General features: G+C 29.2%; 1 protein-coding gene across 50 annotated transcripts in view; it reads left to right on the forward strand.

The window, feature by feature from the left end:
- The window catches only part of LOC145258179 (uncharacterized), a 399,192-nt gene that overhangs the window by 362,773 nt on the left and 21,450 nt on the right, over positions 1–14,969 (forward strand). For all 50 annotated transcript variants that reach the window (XM_080116006.1, XM_080116009.1, XM_080116011.1 and 47 more), the window contains one exon: positions 7,114–7,128. In XM_080116006.1, the coding sequence (XP_079972132.1) occupies positions 7,114–7,128 (15 nt within the window). The remainder of the gene's footprint in view (positions 1–7,113; positions 7,129–14,969) is intronic.

Below are 14,969 nucleotides of genomic sequence, written 5' to 3' on the forward strand. Positions count from 1 at the left end.
AGCCATCAATGACGCCCAGTCCACAGAGTTTTATAATTATTAAGATGAAAATACTACTTTGCAGTGCTATTTAGACACAGTGTGATACACAGGAATATTTATTCAATTTCTGTGAAGAGAACTCTGCTTTCAAAAATATTGCTTTGATCAAGAGAGATAACAAAAAACAAAGAGTTACTTCCCTTATATAAATATGGTGTGATGCGTAGGATTATTTATCTAACTTCTATAATCAAAGTTACAGAAACATGTCAGTGACCCATTGGGTCACAACTACTGTGCGCTTCATTCTAATTTGATTTGATTAAAAAAAATCGTACATTGTAACATTTTTTTGCATAATTATAAGCCAATTATAAACAAAGTGATTTTCCAGAATAGCGTTCAAAGCAAAAAGAGGAGGTAATAAAGATAAATGCACAGGTATTTTACTTATTTTAAAGTGTTTTTTTTTTAGTTAAAATAAAGGTAGTTTAAAAACCTGTCCAGTTAGAACAAAAAACAAAATAGTGGTCTCCTTTGCGCCATAATTTAGCTTAAAAATTAAACAAAATACTGGTAAAACATTACATTTTTGCACGGTTGGTGACATTTATTGTACGTGTTTCTGTCAGTATTTTGTTTAATTTTCGATTTTTAGCGATTATCAAGACTATTTTTCGTTTTAAACTCAACAGGTCACTTTAAAATAAAGCACAAAAACCGTATCCAGATAGATAAAAGAGTAACTTACTTTGCCTTTGGTAACATTTACTTGTTGTGTATTTACTTTTTTCACCCCATTTTTTGCTTTGTTAGCTATTATGGAAAATCATCTAAAACAGTAAATTAAAAAAAAAAAAAAAAATCTTTCTTGGTGAATTATAATTTCTTAAACTTTTGGAGTTAAAAACATTTATTGGATGGAATCTAAAATCCTAAAATAAATTTTGTGTTTTATTAAATTAAAAAATCTCACCTCTTTTTTCAGATTCCTCTGAAGCCAGTTAACAAAAAAAACGAATTCTTCCACCTACAAAACTGCCAGCTTCGTTATGAAGTGTTTTTTCATGGAGTTGATCAGTATTATCTTTTGGTTATTTGTATTGTATTGGTCAGGGCGGGTCTTTGGTTCTATCCTCAGTATATAATCAATACATTTGTATTCTTATAAAATTCACAATAACCCATGAAAGGCTGAGAAGGCCAGAAATTTGGTTTAGAAAGAAAATTGACATTTTTGTTTTTTTATTCAAACAAAATTTTTATATTTTCAGCAAACAGTATTTTCCTATTTCTACCATATTTAAAAAAAAAAAAAAAAAATTTTTTATTGCTCTTTTCATTTTTTTTTTTTTTTTTTTAAAATGAATTTTGAGGTAAGAAAAGAATTTATTGCATTTGTCTATAAATTTTGTATGTTTTAATTGCCTATAACTTTACATTTTTTTAGTGATTTCTTTCCAGTTATGAGGATTTATATCCCATTTTAAAATATCTTTTAATGTTTTTTTTGTTTTTATTTACAACTTTTATTGACTTAAATCTTTATCAAAACAGATATGCTTTTTTTTAATTTAATAAAATTCTTTTATAGATTATATTTTTTTTTAAATATGTTTGTTTCTTGTTACAAAATTCATTGATGTATAAATATCATAATCGTGTTTGATATAAGTGAAAGTTTTTTTATGGTTTTGCTTTGTTATATTCTTACTAATTTCACTGTGTTAATAATTTGAATTTCATATTTGCTTTTACTAACTCATGACAATTATGATCTTATGATCTTGCTTAATAATTCAGTTATTTTTCCACAGATCACAAATTGGATGAATTTAATCTCTTTATATTTGAATGTTGAATGTACTTGTTAAAGTTTGTAAAAAAAAAAAAAATGTCTTAAATTTGTTTTTTAAAATTTGTGAAAAGGTTTTAATTTTATTTTTAATAATTTGTGAAAAGGTTTTAATTTTGTTTTTAATAATTTGTAAAAAAAAAAAAAAAAAAAGTTTAAATTTTGTTTTTTAAAAATTTTTCAAACAAAATGTTTTAAATTTATTTTTTTTAAATATGTAAAAAGGTTTTAATTTTGTTTTAAAAAATTTTTCAAAAAAGTTTAAAATTTGTTTTTGTTTTTAAAAATATGTAAAAAGGTTTTAAAGTTGTTTTTAAAAAAATATCCAAATAAGTTGTGTTTTTTTGTTTGTTTGTTTTTACTTTTGCTATTATTTCTATCATAAAAAAATTACTGGGAGATGATGTGGTTAAGTGCCTAGTGACACAGACTGATGACCAAATTCGAACCCAGTCGATCCCATAGTATCACTTTCACTAAGGAATGTTGGTTCCTCTTGTAAGAAAGCCAACAATAGAATGAAAGTTATACCATACTGATTTTTATGACTTTGCTTATATAATCCATATTTCATATGCAGTGGAACCGACGGTTTTTGTATTTTGAAATTTTCATATCCTGAAAGGCATTTTACACATAAATTGTCTAATCTCTTCCAAGCCCTATGAAAACATTCAAATTTTCTAATACGGTTAAAATTAGAATGAAATAAGAGTCAAATAGTATCTAACTTGTTAATATCTTCACTTGATATTTAAAAAACTTTTTTGTTTGACATCCAAATATAAAATTCTATTGATATTTAATTTAAAAAAAAAATAAATAAAAACACAGAGATATGACATTTTTTTTTTTTTTAAATTGCTATTTTAATCATTACTCATAAGTTCCCAACCTCGTTCAAATCTGTGGGCATGCAGGCGTGCAGAAAAAAAGGATTCAAAGTGAAGTGGATTATTTCCTTTCTTACATCTAATTTGCAATTTTTAACAAAAATAATAATAAACTTTTCCACCACTTAGAAAAACTTCAGATGGTGTACAATAAAAATTAAATCAGAAAATCTTTAATCTACATTCTTTAAATGTGGTCAAAATTGAGTACATTAAGTTTTCAATTTGAAATAATTTTAATTTATGGGTGGGAAGTAGGAAAAATAAATTCAAGTCTAAGAAAGAAAATGTTTCCCTGATAAAAATCAACACAAATGTGCCTGAAAAATAGTCTGTCACTCATATCTTTTATATCCTAAAAAGTTTTTTTTGTATGCAAGGACAAAATGTTTTTGCAACACGTTTTGTAAACTGAAAATTTTGTAAGCAGGATCTTTTGTATGTAGAAGTTCTACTATATATATATATATATATATATATATATATATATATATATATATATATATAACACTTAAACAAAAAAATAGATTATGCATATATTTTTTGTTTAACTATTTACTTCAGTGGTGCTCAATATATGCATATAGCTTAGCAGTGGTAGCATAAAAATATACTTATGGCAAGTTAGCTGCATAGAAACGTTTGTGTTTCATGCCACACGGAAATCATCAGGTTAAATCTATTTAATCTGATGAATTCCCTCAGGTATGAAACACAAACGGTTTTGTGTAGCTTAATTGCCATTTAGCCTGATATGTCTCAGGAATGAATGAAACATTTATATGCAGCTTACTTGCCATAAGTATATTTTTATACTACTGGTAATAATAATAATAAATATATGCTTATTTTATTTCCAATTAAAGTAGAACAGAAAACAAAATATTTTATTTTTTGTAATTTTCATTTTTACGACATTTTTTGTTCAGATCAAGATAAATAGGAGTTATAATAAACCAATGCTTGCAAATGTTTTGTTAAATGACGTAAGCTGCTGCAATTTCATTTGCTCAGAAAATTCCGACAATAACACGGCCCTTATTCTGCATAAGTACCCAAAATGTAACGAATATCACCTATGCCGCATGTGATAATGCACTAATACTACAATAAAAGTGGATACGATATAATCACATTAACACACCGGTTCCCATCAGATCACTGAAGTTAAGCAACATTGAGCCTGGTCAGCACTAAAATGGGTGACCATTTGGGAATTCCAGGTGCTGTATGTGCTCTCCGCTTATCTTGGCATTGCTTCCAGTCATCTAGTACTTCTTGCAACTGGACTCAAACAATGACAATTCAGGAGGTATGGTTGGAGATTGCACAACCCTTGCCTCACAATTACATGTGCAGTTACCCTTACAGAAGGTATCCATTGTTTTTTGAGACTAAATGGAGGCATCCAATACTAGTGGGTAATATATGAACTAGTTCTGAGCAAAAATAGCAGTTTGTGTTCAATGAATCATATACAAAAGTTTTTTTTTTTTTTTTTTAAATAGTTATTGTACTTTTGCATTAAGTGACTTCAAAAAGGTTGATATGATAATAGCTGCATATACCCAACCTTGCTCAGTCAAAACATATTGCTAGGCGGAGGGATTAGTCACATACTATTTAAGATACACGGAATATCCTAACTTGTGAAAAGTGACCACGTGTTGGATTTAGGGAAGCATGAATCAAAGCAAAGTAGCTTTTGTAGCTTAAACAGGAAATGACTCTCATAGCTTAAATAAATTTACTTCCGGTTTTAAATGCAACTGTTGTCAGCTATTAATGATTGAAAATAAATTGAATTAAATATAAATTAAATTGAAAATAAATAAATTAACTTCAAAATAATATTTCTAATTAGAACAATTAAAACGATTCTATTACAACAAACAATTGCTGCACTTCAATTTCTTGTTCTGTCAGTGGAGGAGAAATCCTTCACGACTGAGACAATTTTTATTTTTGTTCCTTTTCTCCACGTTAAAAAACGACCCTGGTGTCTAACTCTGTCCCATGGGGGAGGCATTGTAAATAGGAACAATTAATAACACCGAGCTAATTATTAGCATAGATTTTCTTTAATGTAATATGTAAATGAGGATACTCATTGAATGTAGATTTCTTTTGAATAGATAGTATATATATATATATATATATACATATATATATATATATAGAAATCATGTTGGAATTTCTTTTGAATAGATATTATATATATATATATATATAGAAATCATGTTGGAATAAAAGTGTATAGAAGTCCGTTTTCAGTAGATGTTTGTTTGCCCCCCCCCCACAGCAAAGTGTGACACAAGATCGGAAGGTGGGAAAAGGCAAGCTCCCCTTAAGGAGGGGCACTCTTGCATTTACAAAAATTGCCTGAGTATCCCCGTCGGCATGAAAATCAATTTGTGAAATAGTGTGCCTTTTGAATATATTAATTAAACTGTGAACAAACAAACAGACAAGAATACAACTTTATCATGATATAAGATTCAATTAAGCACGGACACCCGGACAAGCCATAGAGTTTTATAATTATATATGATATAAAAATACAAAGAAAACTAAAAATTGAAATACTCTTTTCGTTAAATATTTAGAAATCAATATTGTTAATAACTGCAGGTAAATTAAAGCAATGATAATAAACCTAACAAAAAACGAAGTATTCCAAGTATATTTTATTTTTTTTTTATTAGTCATAAATAGCGGAAGAGAAAGGTTCTTTTATCCTCCCACCATAACTCATAATATTGGGAACAAACTTTATAATTTTTTCGATATTTACTGGTAGGGAATCATATTTTAAGTGTTTTCATTAGCTAATTTAATGTGGATTTCTTAAAGACTTTTTAATTAATATATTTTAGTTATTCACAGAATATCATCACTGACAACATAAATATCATATGGCTAAGAATATGATTAGAATAATTATGGTCTAAAATAATATGTATTTATAAAGAAACAGATATAAATCTGAAATTGATCTGTTAATGATGGTGAGTGTTATGTACAGCATCACATCCATTTTGGTTTATGTATTTAATAGCATTGCCGTTTCCTAATTAACCTGATGGGTCAATTGGTTAATTTGCTGTACTTAAAGACAGAGATTGTGAGTTCGAACCTCATCGAGGGCATAATTATGTTTTTATGTGATCTTATTTTGAAATCAAGTAGATTATATGCTTTTATTTTATTTTTTTTCTAATTGACAAAAATAATGACACTGGGTAATTTGTTTATGGTGGGGCAATGGAAATTTAATGACAAAAAAAAAATCACTCTAAATCAAAATTATTGCATTTAAAAAATCCAAAAAACTTTGATTTTAAAGTTTTATTTGTTAGTTTAAATGCTGTTTGGGTCTGACTGAGAATCATGCAAGATAAATTTCTATGTTAATAAATCAATTATAATTTATTCCATAAAAGGTAGTGTTGGGACGATTAATCGACAAAAAAAAAAAAATCAGAACTTTTTTTAGATATCGGAATCTGAAAAATTTGTGTCTATTTTCCAATACCAAAAATGATTCCTTACATTATCTTTTTTTTTTTTTTTTAATTTGATTTTGTTTAAAACAAAATCTTCCACTACTGGTAATAGTAATAATAAATATTTATTGATTTTAAACTACCAGTAAAACTAAAATCTATAGATCACCTCCCCCCCAGGTATGTTTTTACGTTTGAGAAAACATATGCACATTTAACATCTGTTTTTATGGTAATCGCGGAAAAATAAATTTATAGGTAAATAGTTGATACTGTTAACAAGAAAAGAAAAAAAATTGATATTTTGATTTAATTTTATATATTAAATATTTAAAGGATCGGAATCTGTAATTATGTTGGGGGGGGGGTAGAGAAAAAATATTGGAATCGTCCCATCACTAATAAAAAGTTACTCATGTATTTGTTTTAAAAAACAAAACAAATGACCATGTTTGACAAATGATATTGCTACTGTAATACTTTAAACAAAAAACAAATGACCATGTTTGACAAATGATATTGCTACTGTAATACTTTAAAAAAACAACAAAAAACAAATGACCATGTTTGACAAATGATATTGCTACTGTAATACTTAAAAAAAACAACAAAAAACAAATGACCATGTTTGACAAATGATATTGCTACTGTAATACTTAAAAAAAACAAAAAAAAAACAAATGACCATGTTTGACAAATGATATTGCTACTGTAATACTTAAAAAAAAACAAAAAAAAAAACAAATGACCATGTTTGACAAATGATATTGCTACTGTAATACTTAAAAAAAAAAAAAAAAAAAAAAAAAAAAAAATGAAAGTGTTATTTTATATTTTGCCCAAATCTCATTTTGTTCTCTCCTCCGTGTCCCCGCAGGATTGACAGCAGATGGTGAGTAACTATCATGCATGGAATATTCCTGGTACTGCTTTCACCACTAGATTCTGTTTTTGTTTTCTTAACGTTTGTTGGGTTGGGAGAAAAGTGGGGTGATTGCTGTATCACGGTCACCTTTATGTTGTTGTCCTCTTTACCTCTTTCTCTCATTATTCCCCTACTTTAGACTTAAGGTAAATTAAGACTCGATTTTTTTTTTTTGATATATTTTTTTTTCTAACCTTATCAAGTAATTTCCTCTACGTTTCTATTACTTTGTTATCAATGTTGCATGTGTTCTTTGTTGTAGTTTTTTTTCTTTTTTTTTTCAATTCCTTCAACCAAAATTCTTTCAGTTTGGATGTTGTGGAGGTTTCAGAACATCTCTCTCTTCCTGAAAAAAATATTTTGCAATAAAAGTATTGTCTACATTTGTTGACGATAGGTATTGTTTTGGCATTGAATACCCCCCCCTTAAAAAAATAAATAAAAAAAGGTTGATATGCCATATAAAACAAATGAAATCAATCCATGAACTGTTCACAACCTAATCCATAGTCTACTGAATGGATGCAATGTGTATCTTCATCAATTACTCACAGGACAAAACAAAAGATTATCTGCTTTTCAATATAAAATGAATCTACGAAAATAGGTATTATGCCTCAACATTAACTAAACCCCTCCCCCTCCCATGGCATGAAACGGACGAACCAACCAAATTGTTTTTTTTTTTCTTAAGTTTGAACGTTTTTGTATTATTTTTAATTTTAAGACAAATGTTCGTTTTTATAAACTCTCCCAAAGACCTAAGGCAAGCTAAGTTCTTTTCTACCTACCTAGATAAGTGTTTTGTGTTTAAACTTATTTTAAAGTGTTTTTTTTTTTTAGTTAAAATAAAAGGTAGTCTTGTCCGATTAAAACAAAAATCAAAATGGTGGTCTCCTTCAAGCCTTAGTTAAGTCTTGATAATCGCTTGAAAATTAAAAAAAAAACTGGTAAAACATTACATTTTCGCATGATTGATGACATTTATTGGATGTGCTTCTATCAGTGTTTTGTTTAATTTTCGATTTTTAAGCGATTATCGAGATTTTTTCGTTTTAACTCAGCAGGTCACTTAAACATAAGTTAACACACAAAAACCTTATCCAGGTAATAGAAGAGCTTTATTATGCTTCAACACCAAATGATGACCCCCCCCCCCCATCCTTCAAATGGCATGAAACAGACAAACCAACTAATTTTTTTTTTTTAACAGTTTGAGCTTTTCTATATTAAATTTAAAAAAAAAAAAAGAAAAAAAAAGAATGGTGTCTGTGAAAGAAATGTCCAACTCTGCAAGGTTCTTTGACAAGATAGAATTTTTACTTTGGGTATAATTAAAATCTTTGTTCTATTTTTATTAATTTTTTTTTTTTCTTGGTCGTCCTTAATTTAATTAAGTAAAACCGGTTCGTTGTAATTGTATTTTCTGAACGTGTGTATTTGTTGTCATTATTATGTTTGTTTTTATAAACTTTCCCAAAGACCTTGGAACTTGTGAATATCTCCATTATATAGAAGAAACTTCGTGTGTCTGTGGAAGTTCCTTATAGACTGCACAATGGCTGGGCCTATTTTTATGAAGTTTCACACGAATGTACTTTATGTATCAGGCAATGTTCTTAGATGGGTTTTGTATTTGAATGTCTTCGATAAGTCTTGATAATCGAAAAAAAAATCCGTTGAAAGAAAAAAACAAGCGATTTTGACCAAAGTTAGTATCTTACTCAGCCTAACATCACAAGTGCATTTGAGAAGTTTTTTTTACCAAACAAACAGAAAGGCCTGGTATATAAAATTAACAGTAGGTTCTTTGATATAACAGGGGCATGTTCAAAATGAATGTTTCTGTTTGAAGCACAATTGAACCATGATACTTGACTTTTGCATTTTAAACTTTAATTCCAGCCATTATATCTAAAATTAATTTAATAAAAATCAGCAGTAGGTTCTCTACAGTGCAATATAGACAATACATTTTGGACTACAGCAGTACAGGGAGGCATATGAATCTTCCTCTCTGTGCACCACGATGGGTCCCCTATTAGACAATCGATCGAGTTGATTAAAAAATGTGTGATTTCACCAGATTCGATGACAAAGCATGGGAGGGTGAAACATTCGTTGATCGTCATTCAATCCCGGACTACGTCAGGTTTCCCTATTAGTCCTTAATAATACCCGTATTATGTTGTCAGCCAGAAAAAATACATTTAATGCAACTTTATTTGGTGTCAAACAAATCTTGAAATCAAGTTTTTCAATTTGTGTTGTCTTCATGGTAATTTGATATTGTGTTGGGAGAATCCTTGCTGACCAAACTGGGTAGTGAGTCCCCCCCCCTCTTTAAAAAGATTCAATTTTAATATCAAATGGAGTAGTTAGAGTGGTTGTCTGGTAATCTGGTTAGATTCATGAGAGAACTTTTGTGGTCATGTTTTGTTTGCTTGATCCAGTCATTAGAATATTTTTTTTTTTAATATATAAATGAGTTTAAGTAAATCAGAATGTAGGTACAATTAAATGGTATCAAGAAAATTTTTTTTAAAAAAAATCATTTTTAACAGATTAATAAGAATTTGTAGGCATTACACAAGTTTGAATTATCTCTCTTTGCTTTTTTTTTTTTTTAAAGATTGTTTTCAAAATGGCCGACAAGAGAATTGCTCTTCAGTTATTTATAAAATTTGATTTTCATATTAAAAAAATAAATCTACTTGATCAATATATGTGATTTTTGGAACATGATATTTTTGTTTTGTCACTAGTAGTTACATCATACAGATTTTTCTTTATTTTTGTTTTTTTTTAATATAGGGGGAATTCTAAACAAGCACCCAATTTTACAAAAAAAAAATGCAATCAGCTTTTTTGTAATAAGAGTTAAATACTTATACACTTTACAGAATTCATACGAAGACTAATAGACTTTTTTTTTCCCTTGATTAAAATTATGGCTATAACTTCCATTGCGTCGTTATTTTCTTGCTCACTACAAAAAACAGTTTTGGTTCTAAACAGCAACAATTGCTTTCAGCTTTTTGCTGCCTTGTTTTTTACTGAAGCACTCAACCCCCCACCCCCCACCCTCGCAGAAAGAAAGACTATCTTCTAGCAAGGCGAGCTTTTAGATTTAAGATGTTTACAAAATAATAAAAATCAAATGTGCTTCATTAATTTGCCTTCAGCTTGTTTCCGTTGACAAGACAACACATGCATTGCCTCATTGCCTGCTCTCTTTTTCGATGAGCGCAATCTAACCGTTGTTGCTGCTGCTGCTAAAGATGATTTTGATGCGGTTAATTCCAGAGCAAACCCACTCCCTCCACAAAAAAAAAATAATATCCCAATGATTTGCTTGTGCAAAAATTGACTTCTGAAAAGCACAAGCATCTGCTTTTTTTTTTTTTTTTTTTTTTTTTTGCAATATTCTCTAATTCCAATTTTATATTTTCAAAACAGATGACAAAAGTTTTGGATAAGAATTAAAAATGTTTTGTCTGGGAATTTTTGAGATGAGGATTCATATTTTGGATTATTCAGACTACTATTCTCATCTTGGCAGATTATTCTTGTTCTGCTTCTACCAATGTAATGTCGGGCCATCTTTAGGTGCATCTTGTCAAACTCAAATGGGATCATTTATTGAATCTATGGAGGTAGATTGTTCTTGATTCATCAGCCATAACAGATGGAAGTTTTAATTAATTTTTCTTAGGACTAGCAGGGGGGAAGGGGGACAACCTTGCTGGTCATAAAGTACACTTAAATATATTATAATTCATGCAGATTTGTATTTATTATTACAGAGACAATTCGCTATTGAATATTACATTGTACCCAATATATAGTACAGATTTCAAAAGTAAACAAAAAATGACTTGGGTGCCATCAGCTAGAATCAAAACCAAAACATTTAGCACTCCAGTCGCATTCCTTACCATTTGAGCTAATTAAACCACTTTTAACTATGATTAGTTTTATCCATGCATAAACTAATACAAATATTTCGGCAAGTTGAAATGAACATTTTGTATATTAACTTGCCAACTTCTGTATGCATTATTCATCCATCCAAACAAAGATTTTACTTGTTATAAACAATCCTTGCTGTATGATTACAATTTACTATTAATTTCAGTGTTATGTGACCAGTAATCTAAGAGTTCATCGCTTAAATATTAGTTAATATTTATGCTCCCTCCCACATGTTAAGCTTCTTATATCTTGATAAGTTTCCATTTAAAGAATCTTTAGTCTTTAATCACCTTTGAGATATATAATTAAATAACGTTTTTATCGATTATTTATGATTCTTGTTTCCTATATTAAATTCTATACTTATGAGGCCAACATATGCATGGAGTCTTCACTTTTTATTTCCACCATTTTTTTTTTTTTTTTTAATTTTTACTTTATCTCACAAGATTAAATGGCTTCCTTTTACCCTCCATATGTGATAAGCCATACGCTGCTTTTTCAATGTCCTCCTAACCATACTTTTAGTGAGTGGCATGTCTCAACTTTGAATGAAAGCAATCTCTCTTTTATAGATAAAATAATGCATTCAGTTTGAAATTCGGTATAGATTCTTAAATTCAACAAGATGCACAACAAGTCTGAAAGTCACATTGGCTAAATTGTGATAATCTCATAAGATGAAAGATGGGAATAATAGTCTTATATATAAAAATAATTTTTTTTTTTTTTGAGGGAATTAGATGTAGAGTCTAAAGAGCAGAGTTTATTTTAATGTACTAGTAAATGTATTAATACTATTATTATTGTTACCCCCCTATTTTTGCTGATAAGACTTTGTTATCAAAGGACAAAATTTTTCTCAATTAATTGTCAATTTAATTAAAATGAACATCGTTTCTGAAATGATCGTACAATCTAGTGGATTTTGATTTTTTTTTCCTTTTGAAACTGATTTTTAATTCAAAATTACAAACCGTTTTACTCAATATATACATATATAGCATGAATAGGTAAGCCAAATTAATCTGGAGCAAGAAACTAGATCAAATACTTGGAGCATTTTTTTTTTGTTCTTGTGATTAAAACAGGTGGTGTTTGATGAACACTGCTGGAGAGCCATGATTTAATATACTGTTTTGTTTTCAAATCCCCGAAACAGTGTTTCATAGTAGACAACTGATGATCCCCGAAATAACATTATGAATTCGAGAAAGCAAGTTGATGCAGAGATTGCAAGTGATTAAATGATTTACTAACTAAACAGTTTTCTAACGAATGATAAAAAATATCAGAATTAAATAAGTTTTTTATATAGTTTTAAAGGTTAAAAAAAAATTTCAAGTATGTGTGTATATATATATATATATATATACACGTGGAAGTTTTTTTATGGTTGTATAGTTTTAGTTTCCTAGATGTAAATCCACTGAAACTCCTGTGTTTATCAAAAAGTGCTCAATAAATGAACAGTGCGTGTTTATAGAATGTTTATTTAGCTAAACATTATTGGCTACATATGTGCAGACATGTTTCTGCAGTGCTTTTTTTTTTATTTTTTTATAGAGACATTGTGTATAACCACGGCCTAAACTCAAGAATATTAAATTCATGAGTTTAGTCTCAAGTTATACCACGGCCTAAAGCAAGCAATAAAGATTTGGTGTTTTACTATTAAGGAATAATAATAATTATATATACATATTTAATAAAAAAACACTATCTATTACCTTGTTATTTATCTAAAATTTAAACATTTAAGGACAAAGAAAAATAATTTAATTAAAAATAAATTAGAAAGCGTTAACAATAATCTGATACAAACTTTTTTTGATTCACAGGTGAGAGAGAGAGAGAGGGATACTTTTGCATGACAAATGTTTTGTTGTGTTATTGATTTCATTATTATTATTTAATCCTTCTTTGTCTACTGATGTTAAAAAAAAAAAAAAAAACTTGATTGACTGGGAGGGGGGTGCTTCTCATATTTTAACCAGTCATAAATTAAGTATAACAATGCTAGATCAGTTTGTCTGAAGATACCGGATTCCTGACCTAAAATGCACCAGTGTTTTTTTTTTTTTTCTTTTCATTTGCAAAACTCAAACATTTTCCTCTATAAAACAGCCAAACTAAACACCATGAATAAATATTTGAAGATATCAAGAACTTTAAACATAAAAACCTTTTTTTCAAATTCCCAAATTCGGCATTAAATAATCCAAAAAGTGTTAATATGCCATAAAAGCAAAACAATGAACCAATGAATAAAAGTTTATAACACTGTGAACGTCTTTATTTAATGAATTAATAATGCCTCCACAAAGGCAAATTTAGACACATGGTTGATTTTTAATGTCAGAGTTTAGGACGGGGAGGGTGGATCTATTTCCTCAAAAAAGGGGTGCTTTGGATTGAGACAAAAATAAAACTTTCTTAAGTTTAAAAGGATTTATTTTTATTTTAGTCGAAGGGCTGATATGTGCGTTCATTGTTGCAACAGTGTTCATCTAGGTTGGATTGAGTCGGCTTTTTACCTGGCCTGCATCACATTTCAAACTATAGCAGTCCAAGGAAGGTCATATGTGATGGTTAACTAAGTGTAATGCCACTGCCAAAGGCTGACCACTTCTTGATCTGAGAGCTCAGCCAAATTCTCCCTGACAATTGTCACCCATGTACTCAGCTACCCACGAATATGCATTGGTTACTCGGACAAAGAGGATTATCTCCAAATTAATTTTCTCTCTGGCTGATGAACCATTAAAGGTGGACAGCAGAGATGTTATTTATCTCCTTCCCACAGCAGGAGGATGTGATACAAGGGCTGGGAGGTAGGGTGGAAAAGTCAGCACCCTGAAGGAGGAGCACTCTGGCTTGCAAAAAAAAAAAAAAAAAAAAAAAAAGACAGCATTTCCCAAGTGATTAGCAATAAACTAATCCCTTCTGAAAGAGAGAAGACCAAGTCTGGGAGGGTGGACCTTCTAGAACTATACAAGACTAGCAACATACCGCAGTCAAAAGGCAAAGGATATTTAAGAAATGGTCTGACTTTGGGGAGGAGGGAAAAAAATCCCCCGACTGAATGACATTAAAAATATCAGATTAGTGCAGAACAGTAGTCGAATTTTCAGCAGTGAGTCCCATTTCTGTGTGCTGTGACAGTTGGATTGGTTGGTCATAGTAATAAAAGTGTTTCAGTTTGGAGATAAATGGACAGTCATTTTGTGTCAAATCTCAGCTCATGCTAACTGACGGTTGAAAATGGAGAGAAATTGCATTTTCATTGGTTTGGCTGATTAGAGTAATAAATGAAAGGGGGTAGAGGCACATTCCAAGTAGTTAAGATTTTGAGAGTGAAGGGATAAGAATACTATATTGTTCTTATTGGACCTTTCTTTATCTACTGGTAATACAGTTTTCATTTATGAGATTGAGATCAGCTCAGATTTAACTAAGAAACAAAACTAATGTAAACATCTTTGTTTAAGCAATCGAGATTACTAGAAATTTTTCCCCAATTATCTCCCCTGGCCGAATTTGATCCTTAAAATATTTTCATTTTGCAGGATAATTTAAAAGAAAAATTTTTTTTTTTAGACAAATACCAAATTGAAATTCAATTTTAAGCGTAATACAATTTGCAGTTGACAAATATTTGAAGAAAAAAATATTAAAATGTTTCTAATTTTTTTTTCTTTGTTTTTTTTTTCTTTGTTTTTTAATTTAATTCTGTGAAGCATGTTTTTGTTGTATTTTCTTTGTCATAAGATTCACCATTTCTTTTGTCTTGGCATGGCACACATTTTAACCATTTTATTTTATTAATCCAA

This window comes from Euprymna scolopes, chromosome 33, assembly GCF_053919585.1.
Source record: "Euprymna scolopes isolate OS-2025 chromosome 33, ASM5391958v1, whole genome shotgun sequence".
Lineage (NCBI taxonomy): Eukaryota > Metazoa > Mollusca > Cephalopoda > Sepiida > Sepiolidae > Euprymna > Euprymna scolopes.